At 37.6% G+C, this 21310-nt stretch overlaps 3 protein-coding genes across 5 annotated transcripts; 1 reads left to right on the forward strand and 2 right to left on the reverse strand.

The window, feature by feature from the left end:
- Nucleotides 1-5462: 5462 nt before the first annotated feature.
- On the reverse strand, nt 5463-6500 carry LOC114822558 (AP2/ERF and B3 domain-containing transcription factor At1g50680-like). The gene has a single exon (XM_029097117.1). The coding sequence runs from the start codon at nt 6498-6500 to the stop codon at nt 5463-5465; it is 1038 nt and encodes a 345-aa protein (XP_028952950.1).
- Nucleotides 6501-9892: 3392 nt separating this feature from the next.
- On the forward strand, nt 9893-11268 carry LOC103417954 (uncharacterized). 3 transcript variants are annotated; one of them, XM_008356111.4, is made up of 4 exons: nt 9893-10085; nt 10191-10328; nt 10482-10557; nt 10977-11268. In XM_008356111.4, the coding sequence occupies exons 1-4, from the start codon at nt 10002-10004 to the stop codon at nt 10982-10984; spliced, it is 306 nt and encodes a 101-aa protein (XP_008354333.2). In that variant the 5' UTR covers nt 9893-10001; the 3' UTR covers nt 10985-11268. The 3 variants fall into 3 exon arrangements, with proteins under 3 accessions (XP_008354333.2, XP_008354332.2, XP_070669740.1); XM_070813639.1 differs by lacking the exon at nt 10977-11268 and adding an exon at nt 10665-10752 and having other exon boundaries at nt 9918-10085; XM_008356110.4 differs by lacking the exon at nt 10977-11268 and having other exon boundaries at nt 9917-10085; nt 10482-10752.
- A 4649-nt stretch (nt 11269-15917) lies between these two features.
- Nucleotides 15918-20483, reverse strand: LOC103406693 (bHLH transcription factor RHL1-like). Its single transcript, XM_029108443.2, has 7 exons — nt 19700-20483; nt 19489-19590; nt 19244-19399; nt 18882-18947; nt 17749-17814; nt 17465-17533; nt 15918-16662 (listed from the first exon to the last, which is right to left on the reverse strand). Exons 1-7 carry the CDS (start codon nt 20270-20272, stop codon nt 16258-16260), a joined length of 1437 nt encoding a protein of 478 aa, XP_028964276.1. The 5' UTR covers nt 20273-20483; the 3' UTR covers nt 15918-16257.
- Nucleotides 20484-21310: the final 827 nt, after the last annotated feature.

The following is a 21310-nucleotide window of genomic DNA, read 5'->3' on the forward strand; positions in this document are numbered from 1 at the left end:
CTAAAAGTGATTTGGGGTGTATTTAGATTTTTTTTTTTAAAAAAAAAACCTAATAAAGGTCAAAATTGTCATTACATAGTGGGTTAAATAAGTCAATTAATATTAAATTTTTAATGTGGAATGCATTCAACATTTTGTAGAATGCTAATATAAAAAACCTTTAAAAAATAATGCGTGTTTATCATTTCTGTTTGGTGATCGCCAATTATTAGGCAATGACAAGCACTCTTGTCTGCCTTCCGTCTCTTTCACTAAAAATGGCGCCAACATTTTTAGTCAAACAATCAATTTGTTCTTTCAAGTAATATGAATTATTTTCCTTCTTACTTCCTGCATGACATTACTTAAATTTGTTAATATTTCTCAATTTACACCCTCACAAAACTTAACCTCTGCTTGTATTTTCGATCTTTTTTTTAATGAGATGTATATAGAAAATGGGAGAAAAAAATTCAATTTGGTAACAAACGCAGTGCACTTTGAAAAAGTAAAATTTCTTTTTTTTTTAATGAGATGTATATAGAAAATGGGAGAAAAAATATATTTTGTGGGGCTTAATTTGTCACTCGGTTAAGCTGGGTGGCACTAAAACTCTACTCAAAACATGCCTAAAGCAATAAATATAAGGTGTCACTTTTTTATATAGGTACAAATGTTAAAGAGATTAAATTTGGAGATATAATTTACAATTTTTTATATAGGTACAAATGCTACAGAGACTAAATTTGGAGATATAATTTACAAACTAAATGATGTATCATCAATAAAAATAAGCACGTTTATCAACGTTGAAGTAATATAAACTTCCATATCTTTTAGTTTACAAGACTTTGTCTACAAATTTGGTCTCTCTAGCATTACCCTTTTGTCAATTTAAAGGTGACAGAATTTCGATACCACAAATTGGTCATTTCAATGAGAGTTCAATGTAATTCTCAAAATGGCTCTCAAATTTATTTTGCGAATTTCTATCTTTTTGAAACTCTTCTAATTGCAACCAATCTCCTGATTTTTATCCCTTGATTTGCGTGCATTAAAGGAAGAATGACACTCCTTATGTGCTTGAATTTGGACCCAACTAATTTACTATCTAGTCTAGTGACTTGCATGAACGTTGATACGTATTTCACAAGAATAGACAATTTTCAATTTACCCCAAAGCGTGAAATTAAAATTTCATCACTTGCACATTTCGTTGTATCACAGTTGTCTCATCGTCTCATATTTCTACTTTGAATCTAAACTCTAAACCACAGATGCACTAGAAACTAATATAGTCAAACTTATACAATGACATCATATTTGGATCTTACATTGTATACGAGGCATATGTGCATACGCACATATGTACATTTCGATCCAGTATATGGACCTATCTAGTGACACTGTAGAAGCAGTTCGAAGTTCTATAACGAAGTTTAGGACTTGCTTGTTTCGCTGAAAAAAATTTGAAGGGTGCAGCCTTAAACGACACTAAAGTGAACCAAAGGCACTTCTGAACCAAAGGCAAAAATATCACTTTCTAAACCAAAGACACAAAGAGGTGGCGTTCAAGAGCAAGCAAGGTTGGAAAGAGCTTTAAGGATTAATTTCGAAGATGTAAATGAAAACTTCATCAAGTGTTACTATCTGAAGGTAACAAAAGCCTCGCACCAAAACAAGAGGAACTCATCAAGACTTTTCTTATGGCCTATGCTCGTTTGTTGGTTGTTTCCTAAGATTCTAATATGACTTTGATTTTAATTTGATGCAATATATTCATTCATGTTTAATAGAGCACTAGATAGCTCTAAGAAACCAATTTATAGTTCAAGGCTTTATTCATGTGTGTATTTTCAAGGGAAAAAAAAAATCTATTAAAAACATAGACATCTGTGGCTAGTTCAGTCCTAACATGTATACCCAAAACAAATTACTAACAAAAAGATTGCTTGCCTTTTCCTTTATTCAATGGAAGAACCGAAGAACGAAAAAACTAATGATTTACGTACGAGGGATGACTACCATGTTGAAAGATCAACACCAGCCCAAAGAATAAGGGCTCAGACCATGAAAATTAATTAGCACTTGGGCTAGAAAAAGTCTAGAAGAATGGTGAGGTTTCTACGTACGAACATGCAAGATTAGTGTAATTAATTATAAACAACTCTAGCAAAGGAAGTTAGTGGAATAATCAAGCATGATGTTCCCATGCTCCTCCAAAGTTCCAACTAGGCCCTATAAAAGGAGAAAGCATCCAATCCATTTGTATCAAATAAGCAAGCAAGCAAATAACCAAGAAGTGAGAAGCAAGAAATGAGGGTGGTGAGTCATCTAGAGTTTGTCTCTAGAAAACAAGAGTGTCGTAGATTTTAAAATTATCTCTAATATTGCGTCTTTGAGAGTTTTTGTGTTGTAATATTTGGGAGAGCAATAAAAATAATTTGTTTACTTGTTTTGTTTGTCCGTGTACTATAATATTTGTGAATACGTATCCATGCACAAACTTCCAAGGTCATGAGAGTTGAACCTAGCTAGATGTTCCACTAAAAGAATGCTCGGCCTACATATGCGAAAGGAACATTTCCGATCATCCAACTTGTAAAGAAATTGAGAGGTGCCAAAAACTCTTAAAATTTTATCCACACACATACTTAACCAAAAACACTAAATTATGGTAATGTGACCGTCAGCAAAGCTAGACACAGAAGATATCCAGCCCTTTTATTCATCAGTCTTGGATACAAACATGATACAAACATTCATCTCTTTATTTTAATTACCAAAAACATGATACAAACATTCATCTCTTTATTTTACCAAATCAAGTTGAGAGGTTTGGCCTGGGCTCGCCACGTTGTGGTAGTTGACGGACTGGTGTCGGCCACCACGGAAGCACAAATGGAAAGAGGTGCAAACAACAGATTGTCTGATTTGTAGACACCTTTGACATCTCTCTTGTACGAGTATTGCACCTGATAACGTCTTTCTTGTTCCAGTCTCTGGTACTATCTATAACCAGATACACCAAATCCTCAGTATTCGGGTCGAAAACAACCGCTCTAATATGATTTATATTTGGACTAATCACAACCATTTCTTCATCCCCCAAGTATACGCTCTTATAACGTCTCACACACAAACTGCCTGCTCCACCGTGGATCATGACCGTCTGATCACCTACCTTTGCTTCATACACCTCCCAAATAGACAGAGTGCGAGTAGGAGAGTAGTACTCGCACATCCACTGACGCCCGTCAAACGTAACTAGGGAATCCATTAAACCGGAATCCCACTCGCCACACTCACTGAAAAAGCATTTATAATGAGTTCTAGTATTATCACTGTTGTCGATCATGAACGGATCAAACCCAATAAGAAACTCTCCTCCACCGCCCAGCCAATACAACATTTTGTTGGAAGCAACGCCAATACTCTCTCTACACAGGTCTCCTACCGCGATGGCGGATGGGGATGACAAAACGAACTCCCTCCATTCACCGGTCTCCGAAAAGAAGATCTGTGCTTCGATTTCGCAGGAAACTACATCATCATCGTCATCATCATCAACACGAGGATCAATTAATCTCACAACCCTGAACTTATACTCCGCATTAAGCTGGATGATGTCCCCTTGCTGATCATCTTTCTTATAGTCATAGAAGGGAAGATCGCAGGTGAACCCCACCGTTACATAACCGTAGACTTGAGGTGGGGGAGGAAGAGGAACCCACTGGACTGTGTGTGGATTGCAGATGTAGTAATCGCGCTGACTATACTCGCTTGCGCAGCACAAAACTAAGTCGTTGTAGGCACCTACCACAATTGGCTCTTGTTTCAAACCGTGGATGCTCACAAGCCCTTTGAACAACTGAGCTAGGGGCCTAGAGGATGGTGAAACTCTACTAAGGAATTCCTCCCCTTGTATGCTTATGGCAGAACCTGTTGGCTTTTTCTTACGATTCCTTTGAACACATAGAAAAAGGCGGATAAAATGAGGATCTGATAGGAGAGTGCACCAACGCTTGGAAACGAGCTTGCATTGAGAAACGGACTTAAAACAAGGGAGTCTACAAAGGATTTCAACTAATAAAGACTCTGGCAGATCATCAATATTTCTTGATGATGGCCTGGTTGCTGTTGGTGTTGAAAATATTTTATGTCTTTTAGGGTGATGAATATGATCATCAGAGGCCGAGGCCGGTGGAGGTGGTGCTGCTGCTGGGTATGACTGTGTTTTTGTACTGCTGCGGGGTCTTTTCCTAGCTATAATAGTATGATCATGACTTAGAACTCTCATGGCGACCGCCATGAATCTGATCAGATGAAAGAAAGGAGAATCGAACTGAAGTGGGAGAGAAATACAAGCATGGCTAGGCGCAATTGGATCATAGGAATGGCATGTAATTTTATAGCCACGCAACGCACCATCCATATTCCTTAACCTCCTACGAATAGGAATAGGAAAAGTAATAATTCTAGGATTAGGAATCCTAACCTTAATAGGAATAGGAAAAGTAATAATTCTAGGATTAGGAATCCTAACCCTAATGAAAATATATTAGGAATTTAGGAACAGAAACGGGGAAATAAATAATGGGGGTTTTTTTTTTTGGATAGCAAATAATGAATATATGATAGTACATACTTGCTGCTTAGTTCCGCTCGTTCCATTGCATTCCCGAAATCCAATCGTGCTCAAAAATATCTTATAAGGACATGTGTCAGGATGCTGCAATGTGAGTGGTTAAAGTTTTTATTGAAAATCTAAATATGAATTTTTAATAAATAGTGACACGTGACGTGATATATGTACGGTTTTTTACAAATCATGATATTATCAAAATGTTTTTTGTAATTACTATTTTGAAACTTCATAACTTATTTTGAAAATAACTTTAAATCTAATGGGTGTAAAATTTATCCTTAGTTAGCCCCACTCTTAACATTTGTGTTTTTGGAATGATTTATTTTATTTTAGGTGAAGTATCTTTACGCATGGTGTCCATTCACGTTGCAAGTAGATTGGGTTTTAGAAATATGTTTTCCGAAATTTTATGGGCGCCATTGACTATCCAGAAGATCAATAATTAAAAAAGTAAACAAGATCAATTTCATAAGCTAAAATTTCACTATTTACAAAAATACATTAAATAAAAATATACGAATTAGTTGTGTCACCATCATCTTGTTCCTCAAGATAAGAAAATTTGATTCAGTATGGAATCAACCATCTAAGGGTTTTACCTGAGCGGCAATTAATTACGAAATATCTGCTAATTATATGCAAGCATGCACAAAATATCACAAAACTTGTCAGCTAAAAACCATTAAGAGCACATTAATCCATTTCAGTCTAACATCCTGTAAGTTCAAAAGGACGGATGTATGTTTAGTAATCAAAACCTAATTAATCATATTCCCTGCAAAAGCTCAAACAACAAATTCTGGGCATTGAAGGGTGAACTATAACACCTTCGAGGCTAATGCGCCACCTCGTTGCAGATCTCCACGCCGAAAAGCCTGAAACGTTTCTTTTGATCAGCAAGGATTCCTTCAGCTTCATTCATATTTTGGCTTACAGCTTCAAGTTTACAGTTATCATATTGATAATTTTTAGCATCATTCTCAACCAAGCAGCTAACATCTTCGCTTTCGACGCCATCCCAGTTAACTTTAACCATGTAAAATGTTTGAGGCTCCTTGTTACCATTGTCCCCCAGTTGCTTGTACTGGCATTGGAAGAATGTAAGAATGTCTTTTGCCTTCAAATGGTGCGTCTTTACGAACCGACTCCAACCCTTGGTGAACACAAAACTCCTGCTACTCTTCCAATAACAGTACCGGAAAGTCCACGACCTCATCATATTATCATAAAACACTAGCTGGCTGGAGCAACTCTCGACCTTCTGACTTGTGGCTTCAGAAATGCTGGGAAAGCACCGTTTGGCATTGCTAACCGGTATCACAAGTCTATTCAGCTTACCAACATCACTTGGTGTCAGCTCTTTTTGGAAAAGAAGTCGGTTCAACATCTTTCCATTTCCGTTGTTATGCACCCTAGCCAAGCTGCCAAATTGGATATCACTCCTCAAACTCTCCCTTGCAGCGTGACTCCTTCGATATTCTAAGAACTCGGCCTGGTAGGAACCATCCTTGATCATTCTCAACACAGCTTCTTTAGAGTACTGATTTTGAAAGTGTGGCTCTTCAAAGGTGAATTTGGTCCATGGAAAGTTGCGATGGCAATCGCAACCACGAAGCTTGATTGCAGCGCTATCATAAGCCATAGCTGCTTCGTTCTCAGAGCTGAACGTGCCAAGCCAAACCCTTTCGTGATTGGCATATATCTGGGCACCCCAATGCCCATTTGGCTGCTCAACAACTCCTTTGAACCTTTTCGATACACGCCTACTAGCACCATCTGATGAGTCATTCGTAGCAAGGCTTGGACCGCAAACTTCTCCAGTCTTACATTTCACTCCTTTGTTTGAGACCGTGCTTGACATGCCCTCTTCCATAACGCTTCTGCAGTAATACCTAATAGGAAATTTTCAAAACGGAAGGCAAAAAATGTATGAACGAATTATTAATGTTCATAATTAATTAGCACAATTTTATGTTCACTAATTAGCTCACATTGAGGGTCTTTGATAAGATAAGACTCCAGAATTGAATCGACTGTATAAAAGTATTGGTAGAAGAGTAAACAGATAAAAAAATTTGAAAAAAATTAAAGCCTTTCTCTTTTTTTTTTTGGATTGAAAAAGATCATATATTGATTGAGCATCCAAAACAGACAATCGCATCTTGTAAATTTCATATTAAATAGCTTACTTTAAAAACAGAAAAACAGGGACACAAAAACTTGAATTATGTAAACTAGTTTTGATTAGGAAGAAGTACTTATTAGTAAAAAGCTATAGTAATTGTTCCTTCATAACAAGTCAACCAAAAAAAAGAGAATTCTCACGGCACCCGTCACTTATTAACACCAATTTACGCCAAGGACTCAAAAAGTATCTATAGTTACTACTCATTCATACAATTTTTTTTAAGAAAAAAAAAATCACATAGCACGCGTCATTTATTAACACGTAAACAATTTATGAAATCTTCTTCAACGACTCAAATTTAGTATCAAATCAATTTCTCGTACATAAAATTCAAGTCCAGAAAAAAAAGAAATGAAAAAAAAGATAGAATCTCGTGGCACACGTCGCTTATTAACACGTAAACAATTTATGCTAAGGATTTAAAAAGTATCGGTAGGTACTACACCTTCATAACAATTCCAAAAAAATAAAAGAGAAAGAATCTCATAACACACGTCGCTTATTAGCACGTAAACAATTTATGAAATCTTCTTCAATGACTCAAATTCATTATCAAAATCAACTTCTCGTAAATAAAATTCAAGTTCTTCATCATCAACTAGTAATTGCCGCGGCAGTTTCGCAAATGAAAACCATTAGTGAAAGAAACAATTAAATAAAACTACATGAAGTGAAATCTTTTAAGTAGATAACGACTGTTACCTCGACGAGTAACCCGCTGCAAATAAATGGAAGCAGCAAATCTGTTGCTCCTCCTGAAGCTAAAACAAGTTCCTCTCAGAGAAACAAAACAAAAACCAACAACATATATAGAAGAACATCAAAAACTCTATTTGGGCCAGCCTAGATAAAGCTAACACAAACCCTAGCTATTTAATACATTCATTCACCTTGGAAACAAAGAAAAAATCTTATCCAAAAAAGGGCAGTAAATCAGAATCCAGGAAAATCTGGCAGTTGTAAAAGGTAATTAATGGCACCAGAAAAAGTTTATAAATTTCTGTCCATATTTGGCACTCAGCTGTGATCCACAAGGGCTTACGTTTCCTCTTTCCACCTCCAGATTTTACAACGAAACCCGGATTTGAGTTGAAACCGGAAAATTTGGCTGTCATCATCAATGCACCCAAACAAAAGAAAATCCAATCAGCAAGTTCAAATCGTTATGAATATGAAAGAAATTAATTATTGTCTAGGTTTTGAAGAAAATAATACTTTCTGATGGTGTGGCAGACATGGCCAAGCAATTGGCTAAAAGAGTGTGCTACATTTTTTTAGTGTGGCTGGAATATGGGCAGATACACTATTATACAAGTATCTCTTAACTTTTATAATGACATATATCGTATATGCCTGTATTCTGAATACATTAAAAAATCTCTCGTTTGCATGGTTTGTATGGTATATATTATTTAATTATAAAATTATTATGATACATATATGTATGGTATGTATGTATCAATCTGTCTGGACATTAATTTGTTGCTTTTTGTATCGTAATCCTTCTGTCATCCCCTTTTTGTATGATAATCCTTCTTCTATCATGTCCCAAAAGAGGAGAAAAGGGAAGGTCCGAGGGTCTGCCTGGGAAAATGCAAAAAAAAAATAGAGATATATATATATACGGGATAAATAAATAAAATTCAATGCTTATTTTCTTGGAAGAATGAAAGAAAGAAAGAAGAGTGCACCTGGAAATTGGAAGCTGATGAGATTGTAGCTATGTAGGCGGAAGAAGGAGAGAGAGAGAGAGAGAGAGAGAGAGAGGATGGAAATGGAGGGCAGCGGAGGTGGGCGGTGGGCGGCTGACAGAAAGAGACGTGAGCACGCAGCACCATTCAACTCACTGCGTACTAGTCCAGTCTACTACTCTCCCTCATCCATTCAACTCACTTCATACAGCAGCGTATATTTCTAGTCTTCTATTTATAGCTGACTACACTGTCTATCTTCTTCCTCAACTAACATACCTACTCCCCACTCTACTCTAGCTAAAGTTTATTTTGTATAGAAGGGATTCGTAGCTCAACTTGTCAAGAGCATGTACCATCGAATATGAGGTCACAAATAAAATGTTCGCCTTATGTAACTTAAGGTGTGTTTTTTTAAATGTAATAAGTGGCGGATGCATTGAGGGGTAGGGGACTTCTGTGAACGTCCATGGATACCAAGGTGCTGACCCTCCGAACTTCGGTGAATGTCCATGAATACCTTGAGTGCTGCCCTTTTGAATATTAGAGTTGGCTTCATACATGCCCTTTTGATAAAATGTATGAAAAAAGAGTGAATGAAATGATGATTTCAGTGAATAACAAAGCATTATCATTCTTGGACAAACATATTAATGGGATGCAATGATATCAAACATGGTTAGTGTGTTTAAGATAAGTGTGTTTCTTTGTTAAGCATTCATATGAGAACAACCTTAGAACATGTTAGTTACCCTCGCAAATGAGGCATTAACAAGTGTGCATTATGCATTTCCAAATGACTTCAGGCATACCAAGACTTGATGAAATGGTGATATGCAAGCTATTTTTGGTAAAAAAAAATTGCGCTACGCTCGTTATTCTTATTGACCCCCTTAATATTATTTTCTGGATCCGCCACTAAATGTAATCAAAATAAAAAATTACATATCGATTACGGTTATGATGTGCTTACCAATTTTATGAGAATCAAAACACAAATATAATATCCGAAATGGGACTTTGAACCTAGAACATCTTTCTAACATTAGAACGAAGAGCACTACCCGACTAAGACCTAGTTGATAACTTTTCTAACAACTACGATGAAAATAGGTGATATGCACGTAACTGTTGCAAAGAAGTTGTCATCATTTTTAAGAAAAATTTACTCGCTTTTGTATACAAACAAGATAAACTTAACACATTGGTGGTGTTGGTACTCAAAAGAATGTATAGACTAATATACATCCACTCCATTTGCACTTGCAGTGTGAACAAGTTTCCACATATGAACCTATGTTCTGAACCATGGGCCCTATTGTCTAGAGGCCCATACAATCAAAGTCCAATCAAGTCGGTCCAAGACCACTGCGGCTTAAACACCCAACCCGGCCCACTCACCCATACGCGCCATCGGATCTTGCGGAGCAGTCCTCTCCGACTCGCAGCAACCGAATCAAAGATTCAGAGCTCTCTCTCTTCTGATTTCGAATCAATGGCCAAGGAAGCTTACGCCGCACGAAACCCAGATGAGGTTCACACAGACGTGCTCTCCAATGCCAGACAAGCTTGCTATAAGGTCCTATTTCGCACTCAATCTCTCTCCTCCGTTCTTTCTCTTCTGAAATGTAAATGTCGAGGATTGAAATTTGGGGTTTAATCTGCAACTTGATGTGCTTGAAAGGCACGGGACGCTTTCTATGCGTGTGTGGAGAAAGAATCGGACAAGAAGCAGACCGAAATCGCATCGAAAGGCCAGTTGTACGCAGCGGAATGCAAAGCTTCGAGGGAGGAGTTTGTCAAACACTGCCGTACTTCTTGGGTAAAATCTGAAATCCCCAATTCTCAAGTTTCAATTTTTACTTCACATTGTGGGATTTTGGGTTTCATGGAGCTCAAAGTTTTTGTTTTTATTTATTGGATTTTTGTTATTTATTTAGTTTTAATCTCTTGAGGGGTTTTGGAAATGGTTTAGGTGAAGCATTTTGATGCGCTCGACTGCAAGAACAAGAGTCTGAAGAGGCTTTTGGATGATAAGGATTCGAGGAGAGGTCCGTTGTCACTTCCAGAGCCTTACACTTACAAGCCTACCACCACTAGTTAAAACTTTTCATGTCAATTTTGGTTGAATAAATCAGTTTAATGTGTTGTTGTACAGCAATAGTAATGTGGGATTAATGCCTAGAGCTTACTTCTGACGAGTAAAAGATTCGTATGAAGAAAATGAGTATCGGTTTCTGACTCCATTTTCGTGGATCACATGTCAAATGATTACTGAATACATTTACGTGCATCTGCACTTTCGTTTTATGACAATACTGCTTGATACTATATTCTATTGTGTCTCATTGCTTCTATGTTATAAGTTACAACTTTACTAGGAATACTTCGGTGGGAGTTGGATTACATTTACATAAAAACTTAGGATACCGATAATTGCAGTGAGTGGAACGTTTATCCATTTTCGCAGGGGTATGAAGCTTGACTTGGCCCCTGAAGACTGAAGGAATCATCCTGATCGGTTCCTGGGTTCTTGTTCAATTCATTATCTGGTGGGAGGCGGAGATCTATACTGGTTTTGAGGCTTGCAGAGGGGTGGTACCACTTTTGGAAGTTGTCAGTTTTTGGTGTCCATTTATGTTTGAATAAGAAACATTGGAGAAGAAAGGTGTCTATACCTGCCAAAATGTGCTTTTCGCACAATTTTATTTTGTATTAATTTGAATGCTTACGTAGTTGGAATACTTCTCTGTGGTTCTTAAGTTTGATGTTCTTTACACACCTAAGAAATCTAGGCAATCGGAAGAATTAAGGCGGTAGCATGTGGTCAATCCCAGTGTTCTGATCGAAGGTATCCATGGAGAGAATGTAGAGAATTCCAGAGCCTAGTCGGTATGAGAAGCCGAGGATTTGCTGAGCCAAAACAGTCAGTAAACTGGTTATGATAAGAAAACTTCAATTTGTTTACAGGTTTTTGAGACTTGAAACTGGAGTGGAGATGCTTTGCTTAGTTTCTCAATAGGGAAACTGGATGATGTGATTAGGAATGCAGTAGAAAATCCTTCATACATTCCTTCTGTTTTTCCCGCTTTTACATGACAGGGTTTAGATCTCGATTTCTCGAGCTAGAGATCATGTGCTTGATGGATTCGATTCTTACCTATTGAACGTGAAATTTTTTGCATCTGCATTTGGAATGACTTTGTGAAACTGCAGATCGTGCTTCTTGTTAGCGACAGTTGATACAAGCATATCGAATTCATTGCTGTAGGTTACTGACATGTTATTTTTAGCTCTGGAACCACAGTTCATAGGTTTGAAGAATCCTGCAAGTTCAGAGAGTTTGCTTGTATTGTTCCCCTTCAATTTGGACGCAAGTTTGCGAAAAAAAAAAATCGCAAAACGAACACGATTAGGTTGTTTAGTAACTTGTTGAATTTGAACTAATCAAAATCAATTGGTTCTGGGATTGAATTGAATTCGGAGCAGTTTTGTTCAGATAGGTTATCCGCAATCTGATGAAGGCCTGCACTTGCAGATGGGTGCCACCTTTCTTTATATGAACGAATTTCATCTCAGTTTTTCTCTCTTCTAAGTATAAGAAAAACATCGGTAAGGTTGCGTGATTAGGAAAGCTCTCGTAGTAGGTGGAACCAACGAAAGGTCAGATATGATTAAAATACATGAGGTTTTATGCTTTTGCAAAAAATACTTTACAGATGACGCGATCGGGTATCCTACCAAATTTTTATAATCGTTTTCCTTTGCCTTGGCTGTCATATCTCTATGCACTGCAATCGCATATTCTGAATAGAACAATTCAGGGAAAATCGTTTCTGAGTTTATTAGTCTTGAAAAGGAACCACTAATCTTAATTTAAGCGCAAGTAAAAATATTGAGAGATTTTTCAATTTACTCAGAACACACGGCGGTACGTTATATGTTATTATACAGAAACAGAGAGAGCAACATCTAATCTTAATTAAGTGCAAGTAAAAATTATGGTGTATAGTCAACAGAGTTCTAAACAATTGACACATATCCTTTTACTTTATTATTTTTTTTTTTAATTGAAAAAAGTAACATTTAATTTTAAAGTTAGGTGAAATGACATATGTCAATTGATTAGGTATATGGTGAGCATTCACCATAATTATGGTGGTGACAAAAAATGGTTCTATTTTTTTTTTCATGTATCCCTCTATTTGTATAATGGCATATGGCGTATGTGCTGGAATTTCAAACACACTAAAAAATCTCATGTAAATATTAAACAAATATACTTTGGAAAATGTAACAACAATTTTCAATGCCACATTTTTATTATTTTTGGTTCCTGCAACATCTTTTCTTATTGGACAAGGATTGTCTGCTCTCCACTTTCGGTGCCCTTTCTGTGCCCTCCTGTTTTGTGTAGTCACGGTTAAGCCACGTCAACATTTTATATATATTTTTTTATAGATATAATAAAACAAAAATGAATAGTAATATAAAACGTTGACGTGACTTAACCGTGACCACACAAACAGGAGGGCATAGAGAGGGCACCGGAAATGGAGGGCAGACAATCCTTGTCCTTTCTTATTAGTTATATTTATGAACTGTTTAATCATCCTGAAATCATATTGTGCAATCTCTTTGACTAGCTCAGTGGAGTTATGGGCAAAAATAGATTAATAATAATAAAAACAATGTAATAATAATTATATACCCTAAACCACAGTGAGGTGGTGGTAGTTCAATTGTTGAAGATGAATTTTAAGCCCGTATTTCACACAGCAAGTTTTGAGTTTGATTCTTGAAACTAATGAATCACACGATGGTGGCAGGGGAGATAATGTTTTTTTTTAATTTTTTTGGCTCCTGAAAAAATAAATTATCGTGGTGAAGTCATTAACTGATTCTTTTTGTTTTAGAGAAATAATTAAATAAACCCTAAAAAAATATTAGGGATTTAGAAATGGAGGGTGAATGGTTGAATGATGGGGTGGTGAAGAATTGACAAAAAGTAGTGGACTACATGTCTCTTAATATTCCCATGTGCATCATCCATGTATGAAATATTGAAAAAAGAATGCGAAGAAGAATATGTAAATTGAATATTTTGGGCAGATCTCGGAAGATCAAGCATGAAAGCTCTTTGATACCAATATCTACCTCCAAATCAATAAGCCGGCTGTGGGCATGCATCTCTGTCGATCTCGGTCTCGACATATTAATAAACAAAATAAGAAAAAAAGGAGGGTAGAAGATGAAAATGAGAGTGTGAAAATTACTATTTTTTTTAAGAGCTTGATGTGAGAGCAATGAGTCCTTACAGCTCGAGAGATTCTTACGTTTGGAGGAAGATTTATAAACTATGACTAGACATGATGAACGATGAAGAGATGAAGTTATATACTCAATGACTTACGAATAACGAGATTAGTCATAACTAAGTATCGAAGTCATAAAAAATATATGATGTAACTGTTCTCGTCATACGAGTCAAACTACATGTAACTTCCAACTACATGTAAACTAACAAATTATACCGAATCAAGACGAATTGATAAAGCCATATAAAAGAACATGTTATCTTGAACCTCTCCTCCTTTTTTTAATATTAGTTCTGTTTCATTAGTCATGGTGCCTTCTAACCTAACGATAATTAATAAATAATCAATACAAGTCTTTTTAATTTTGATTTAGCTAACATAGGATAGTAGAATAAAGAAGGTAAGTAAAGGGTAATATAATATGTGTTTTTTTTAATAAGAAGGGGATGTGGCTTCGCCACGATAATCTACATTTTTGAGAGCCAGAAGGACTCACATAAATATTTTACCATTTTTCTGGTCACTATCGTGTTATTCACTAGTGTCAAATATCAAATCTAAGATATACCGTGTGAAACATAGGCCTTAAATTCGTCCCAACTATTAGACCACCATGTGAAGGTTAATACAATACGTGTGTTGTCCCTTGCCTTTTGTAAACAATGTATACCACCTCAACTCTACGAATCACCCAAACGCAACTCTTTCTAATCACATATGATAACATGATTACGAATCGATTTCGATTTGAACCGTCAAGTAATTATATGTGCTGTAGTTCATTAAGTTTGCTTTGTTTGTGTGTTAAGTTTCTTATGCACCAAGTACTAGCGAGTTGATATGGAGAAAAACTTCAGTATTACAATATGCGTCGTCAGACTATCCTTATAAAGGAATGAATCTTTTTGTATTTAAGCACGATTTAGTATGTAAGAGTACAATTTATCAATGTACATAATTTCACGTGTTGAATGAGTATTTGACAAATCACATAATCAGACTATCCTATTAAAACATTACATTCAATTAGTCAAATAGTGTTAAAATCATAAAGAATGATTGGACTCCCATGATAACTTATCATATACGTTTCGAGTTAAAATCATCCATAGAAATAAGGAGAAAATTGTTGACTCAAGAGAAGAGAAGAAAAATTCATACGTGCAAAAGAAGGGTAAAATCTGAGTCCAAGTTGTCTAGCAATCATCATCGCAACGATTGAAGGAGATGGGATTAGAAAGATGGGATGAAACAACAAGAGTTAGGTACCACTTAAACCTAACATCCAAGAGACTGATGGATCCTTCCAAGTTCCAACAACTAAGAACAAAATTAGAGTTCATGGGTGGGTAAGTTGCATTGATTATTTTTTCATGCCAAATTGTATATTTTTTTTTAGACAAATCACAGTTTAGTGCGTTGCTAGAGAAAATTTCTCTAACATATAAAGGAACAAACCATAATTTTGGTCATGTTGTCTAATCAATTTTAAGTACGACTAGTGTATTAAGTCAACTTTCACATTAAACGAGAACGTAAAGTCATGTAGAATAAAAATCTCATACTTTTATAAGACGTATGCACACCTCTCGCCAAACTTTTCTTTAAATTGTCATACACAAGGTGATCAGGCTTACCAAGTGAAATGTCTTTGTCGTAAAATGGAAGAAAAATATAACACTCAGTGGACCTAAAATCTAAAAGAACTTTCAACAAACAAAACCCGAAAAAGAAAAAGTCATCAAAGCTTAGCCTAACTGCTGCCCATTCGGTTTCGATAAAATACTCCTCCTTAATAATTCTCTCATCATTATTAAACCCTAGTCATTTCATTTCCAACCTATAATCATGATTTTTCAAGAATCAAGATAAACATGCTCGATAACTTTGAAATATGAAATATCTCGAAACATACCAGAAATTCACAAGTACATTGGAGAAGAATCGAGATCCTCTCTAGAATTTTTGTGTCAGGAGTTCAAACATCAAGAGATTCGAGACATTGAAGAGAGAGATCCAGACTTTTGGTTTGTGCGAGGTAGCCAGTGTGATGAGCTAATGTGATGAGTAGTTCAGTTCTCATAGTCTTTGAATTCCAGACACAAAAACACTGAGAGAGTCTCAATTCATTGCGAACCAAATTACACTAGAAAATAATAATTTTCTTCAGATAAAACAACAAAAGAAAAGATTAAATCAAGGGAAAAAAAAAACAAAGAGACCCCAAAAACATCTTTTTGTAAAAAGGGGTTTTATGGAGGATCTGGTGGTGCGGTTGAGTTAGCTTTTAGCCAAAGTCTACGCAAATACGGCGTCGTTGGAAAAGCACCACCCTTGATGCCTTATTTTCGTAGACTTTAGACGGCCTTGGAGTCCACGTCACTATGTATGTTCATTTGTCGCCAGAAAGTAAATCCAAAGCCAAAAGGTCAGTCAGGGCTTGGAGACGGAGGTGGCGTCTTTGACGGAACCGTCAACCCCGCCGTTGCCCATGGTGGCTGACTGGACTGTCAGCACGGACATGCTGGGAGAGGAGGGCCCGTCACCGCCGTTGGACGGGACAACTTGGTGGTTGTTGCTGTTGTTGTGGAGGAGGGGGTTCCTGGAGTGACATGTGGCGGTGGAGATGGCGGTGGCCAACGAAATCGGCATGAGGCAGAGGCCTTTTCCCTGGAGGTACTGCATGGCGGAGCCCATGTCTTTCTCCATGAGCTTGGCGACTTGGTGTTCCGTCACCGTCATGCTGTTGTCGTTGGATGAGGAGGCCGTTTGGTTGCCGTTTGAGCTCCGTCCGCGGGTCCCGCCGTTGGCACTGGCTTGGATACAGTCACCGCCACCCTACAGCGACGACCAAAGATTAAAATATTAGTTGATTTTTTCTTAAAGGTGTGAAAAGGAAAGGACAAAGGCCAAAAGAGAAAGACGAATCTGAGAAAGTGGCACGCGTGCTGCTTTTTCTTTTGTCGTTTTGTATGAAGGAGAATATGGGGTTGGTCAGAGGAAATTTTTAGTTGTGACGGAAACGCGTGTTTTAATAGAAGTGGTGAGAAATTTTATTTTTTAAGTTATTAACATTTTAACACATATATCCCACCATTTATATAGTAACAAATGATGTATCACCGCGTGTACCGATAATATTGAAAAATCTCTTGTTGGTTTGGTACACTGCTGGGTGTAGGGTGGGTGAAAATGGGGTGGTATTGGTGGGTTTCTGCTTGGCCAAGATACGTATAAGGTCCAAGCGGTTTGCAAAATGTTCTAATCCGAGGACATTCGTCAACTTTCATTAATTTCTTGCACAAAATATACACTCTCATAACACATTGTGTAAATTTGACAGATTTCTTACACAAAAGTGTTAAAGAGCGACGAATGTCCTCGTCTTGCAATTCGCAAACTACAATATCTCAAATCAATGCAGTTGAAAATATAGAAACGAAAATGGCACAAGACTTATTCACACAAGTACGCCTTTATGTTAGTACCCAAATCAATAATGCAATGTCATATGTTTAAATTTTCTCATATAACATCAATGTGTTATTAGTTTATAAATGTACTTGGTGTAGATAAGTCGAGATTTCAAAAGTATACATAATGGTATATTATGGGTGGGTTTATTTTGAATTGAATTTACCTCAGAGGACATATCAGCAACAAGGGGAGCAACAGCAGCTGCACCGCCCAACCTGCTCATGCTCAGAACCTTCATATTGTGGTGTGCCCAAAAAGCACAATGCCAGTCAGTAAACATGACTAATTAACACATTAATTACTTAATTATCATATCCAGATTCTAATTTAGCAAACAATATCAAGTCAACCAACCAGGGAATCTCTCTTTTTTCCTTTAATTAATCAATAATTATACACTTATGAGCACATAAAATAATAAGTTAACTTAAAAGATGAGAGCAGTACCTTGACTTGGAGCTGGAGGAATTTTACATAATCGATTATCTCATCCAGCATTGAAGCTTTGTCTGCCTGTCATTCCAAAACCCACATCCAATTCATTAAATTATTAGATCCCATCTCATATGGAAAACATATATGTATACATATACACACACATGGCATATAGAAATATACTAAACTAGTTTTAAACAACTGATAGCGTGAGTGGTTTTAATTGTTAGTTGTTAGGAAATGAGGGGAATCGTGGGGATCGAGTCCGAACCATAGTGCATATGCATGATTAACTTCCGTTTTTGCGGTAAAGAGCCATTTGCACCCTAAACTGGTTTTACAAATACTTAAAAGTAGTTACTTGCGACCCAATAAGTATATGGTTAAGCTACAAGAATATAGGCTTTGCCATGACAGTCTACCGTTTTGAAGGCTGGGAATGCTCAAAGGGGCATTTGAGCCTTTCCTGTCCACCATCGTGTGATTCACCAGCATCAAGAATCGAACCCAGAACGTGCCGCGCGGAAAACAAGCATGGAATTCATCCTAAACCACTGAGTCACCCCATGATGGTTTTACTTAATCATTAGATTAAAAAATTATTTATACTAATATTTTCTTGAGTCAATATTATTTACAAGAATGCAAGTCTAACTAACTAGTAAAGTTTCCAATACTCCATTAGTTCATTATTAGCCTAACAAATCGGCATTTGGGTCGTCCGGAGTACCCCTTTTTCTCCTTTCTTTTTGCGCACGGAAGGATTAATTACCATTTTTTTGTTCAAAACAAAACCTCCTACTGAATGGAAGACGAACACTTGTCTACCGAACGAGAAATTTACCTACACTCGCTTTTTAAGCATTCTAAGCTAATAACATACCATAAGTCTATAATGTATTTTTGCTTTTTCACTGTAAAATTACTTTGATAGACCGATATAGTGACATATTAACAATGTGTTATGCGTTAGATATTTTATACTCAATCTCAATCATTTATTTTTTTCGTATCACTTAACGCTAATTGGCATTGAAGAAAAATTGCTAACAATGAAACGCAAATATTTACATTGTTTAATCTGGATTAACAGATTATGATTGAGAAGTAATTAATCGGTTAATTAATTAATTGAACTAAATTACCTTGTTGGCATTGGGAACGAGCTCCTGCAGAGCCTTCATCCTCTCTGCAATTCTCTCTCTCCGTAACTGCAAGTGCAACCCCATTTCAGTAAGAAATCAGAATAACTGACGAATAGAAACAAACAAAGAATTGCAGCCGTTTCTGTTTGGTTGCGCAGATAACAACGAAAAAAACTTTAATGAAAAATTTTTGGTACAATTTATTTTAACAAAAAAATCATATTTTTACTTTAAAAAGTTAATCATAATACTATTTACTTTCTCTTTTATTTTGTTCTTATTTGTTCTTATTTGTTCTTATCGTTAATACGGAAAGATTCTTTTTCATTATTTTCCTAAAAACAAAATTGACTGAAACGCACTCTTTCGGCTATGCTGTGTGGGTCAGTGGCTTGACCTCTTCTCGCCCTGACTCTGGGCCTCGGTTGGACCGGCGCTGCCCCAGCCGAGCCACCCGCCGGAGCTTGGTTCAACGCCGCCCCTGCACCTCCGTAGTTCTGCGCTTGCAGCTGACCTCCCTGTGCATAATTCTCAATCCGAATTAAAACCAATCGTGATTAATTAAATTAATAATAATAATTAAATAAAATTAAGAGCAGGGGCATGCCTGAGGGTGGTGAAAATTTGGAGACTGAGAATTCGCAGCTCCATGCAGTGATGCACCGAAGCCATTGAACAGGGATTGAACGGAAGAAGCCCCATCGGCGCCCTGTAAAATAACGTATTTACATTTATGCCACTCCATTAGTTCACCATTGTAAATTTACATTTATGCCTTCAGTTACTCCAGACACTGAGAGATGGAGAGAGATACTCACCACTTGATTGGGGGATTTGAAGGAGGAGCCGTCGCCGACGTCGTTGTTGGAGCGGCCAAAGTCGCCGTTGTTTCCCAAAGACAATCCCGTGGGACCAAAGCCGGAGTCGGCAGCGCCTGATCTGGACATCATGAGCTGGTGCTGGAGCATCATGGCGGCAGCAGCTGCGGCTGATGCGGAGGCGGACTTGTTAGCGCCGGAACCGGCGCTGATCTGCTGGCTGCGAAACTTGGCGGCGAGGGTGGCGGAGTCGTCGTAAGAGAAGACGACATTGTCGGGGTTGGAGGAGAGCGGAGGCGGGGCATCGTCGGCGGCAGAGGCCCAGGAGGGGCCGAGGGTGGAGAGCATTTGCTCGAGGAAGTCGTCGTGGGTGGCGGAGTCGAAGTGGGAGGCGGAGGGGGTTGGAATTTGATGATGCATCTGGGAGTGAGAGTGTGGTTGTTGTTGGAGGTGGTGGTGGTCTTGGAGGGAGAGTTGGGAGGAGGAGGCTGAGGAGTTCAACAAGGAGTTCATTTCCTGCATTTCTCTCAACAAGGAGTTCATTTCCTGCATTTCTCTGCTACAAGGCTGCATATATATATATATATATATATATATAAACACGCACACACACACACACACAATCAATATATATAGATATACTATATAGACAGATGACTAGAGATGATTAGGTGGAGATTAATCAAATTTGGGGAGGATTAATTAATTAGATTTGGGGGGTTTAGAGTGGAATTATTGGAGGAGGAGGGAAAGGCGAAAGAGTTTGGGAATGGCGGTTTTTGGTGAAGGGAGGGGGTGAGAGAGATTATAAATAGGGAAAAATGGCCGAGTGTGTGTGCGTTTTGCGTGGATGGGGCCCATTCTCACCCGTCAAACGCGTCTAGCATACTCTTTTGGTCAGACACTAGAGTAGAGATACCTGAGAGTACCAAATCCACACTAGTACTGTCCTGTATGCGTTTTGGCTAATGGCAGTGTGTTCGTCACATTTTACTTGAATTTGAATTGAAAAATATTAAGAGCATTCTCTTAAAAACGGGTTTAAGTCAAGCATTGTGTTCGTCTTTTTCACTTGAATTTGAACTAATAAATGTTAAGTATAATCTTTTAATAGTGGGACTCTCTATGTACCCTCTGTTATCTCACAGTTTAACTTAAATTGTCGTGCCAACATTATAAAACATTATGTAACATCCCACATCGCCTAGGGGAATGATCTTTAAATGTATATTTTCATCCCTACCTAGCACGAGGCCTTTTGGGAGCTTACTGACTTCGGGTTCTGTAGGAACTTCGAAGTTAAGCGAAAAGGAGGTCAGAGCACTCCCAGGATGGGTGACCCATTGGGAAGTTGCTCGTGAGTTCTCAAAAACAAAACCGTGTGGGAATGGTAAGCCCAAAGCGGACAATATCGTGGTGCTACGGTGGTGGAACGGGCCCGGGATGTAACAAATGGTATCAGAGCCAATCCCTGACCAGAAGTGTGCCGACGAGGACGTCAGGCCCCTAAGGGGGGTGGATTGTAACATCCCACATCGCCCAGGGGAGTGATCCTTAAATGTATATTTCCATCCCTACCTAGCACGAGGCATTTTGGGAGCTCATTGGCTT

The sequence above is a fragment of the Malus domestica genome, chromosome 02 (genome assembly GCF_042453785.1).
Source record: "Malus domestica chromosome 02, GDT2T_hap1".
Taxonomy (NCBI): Eukaryota; Viridiplantae; Streptophyta; class Magnoliopsida; order Rosales; family Rosaceae; genus Malus; species Malus domestica.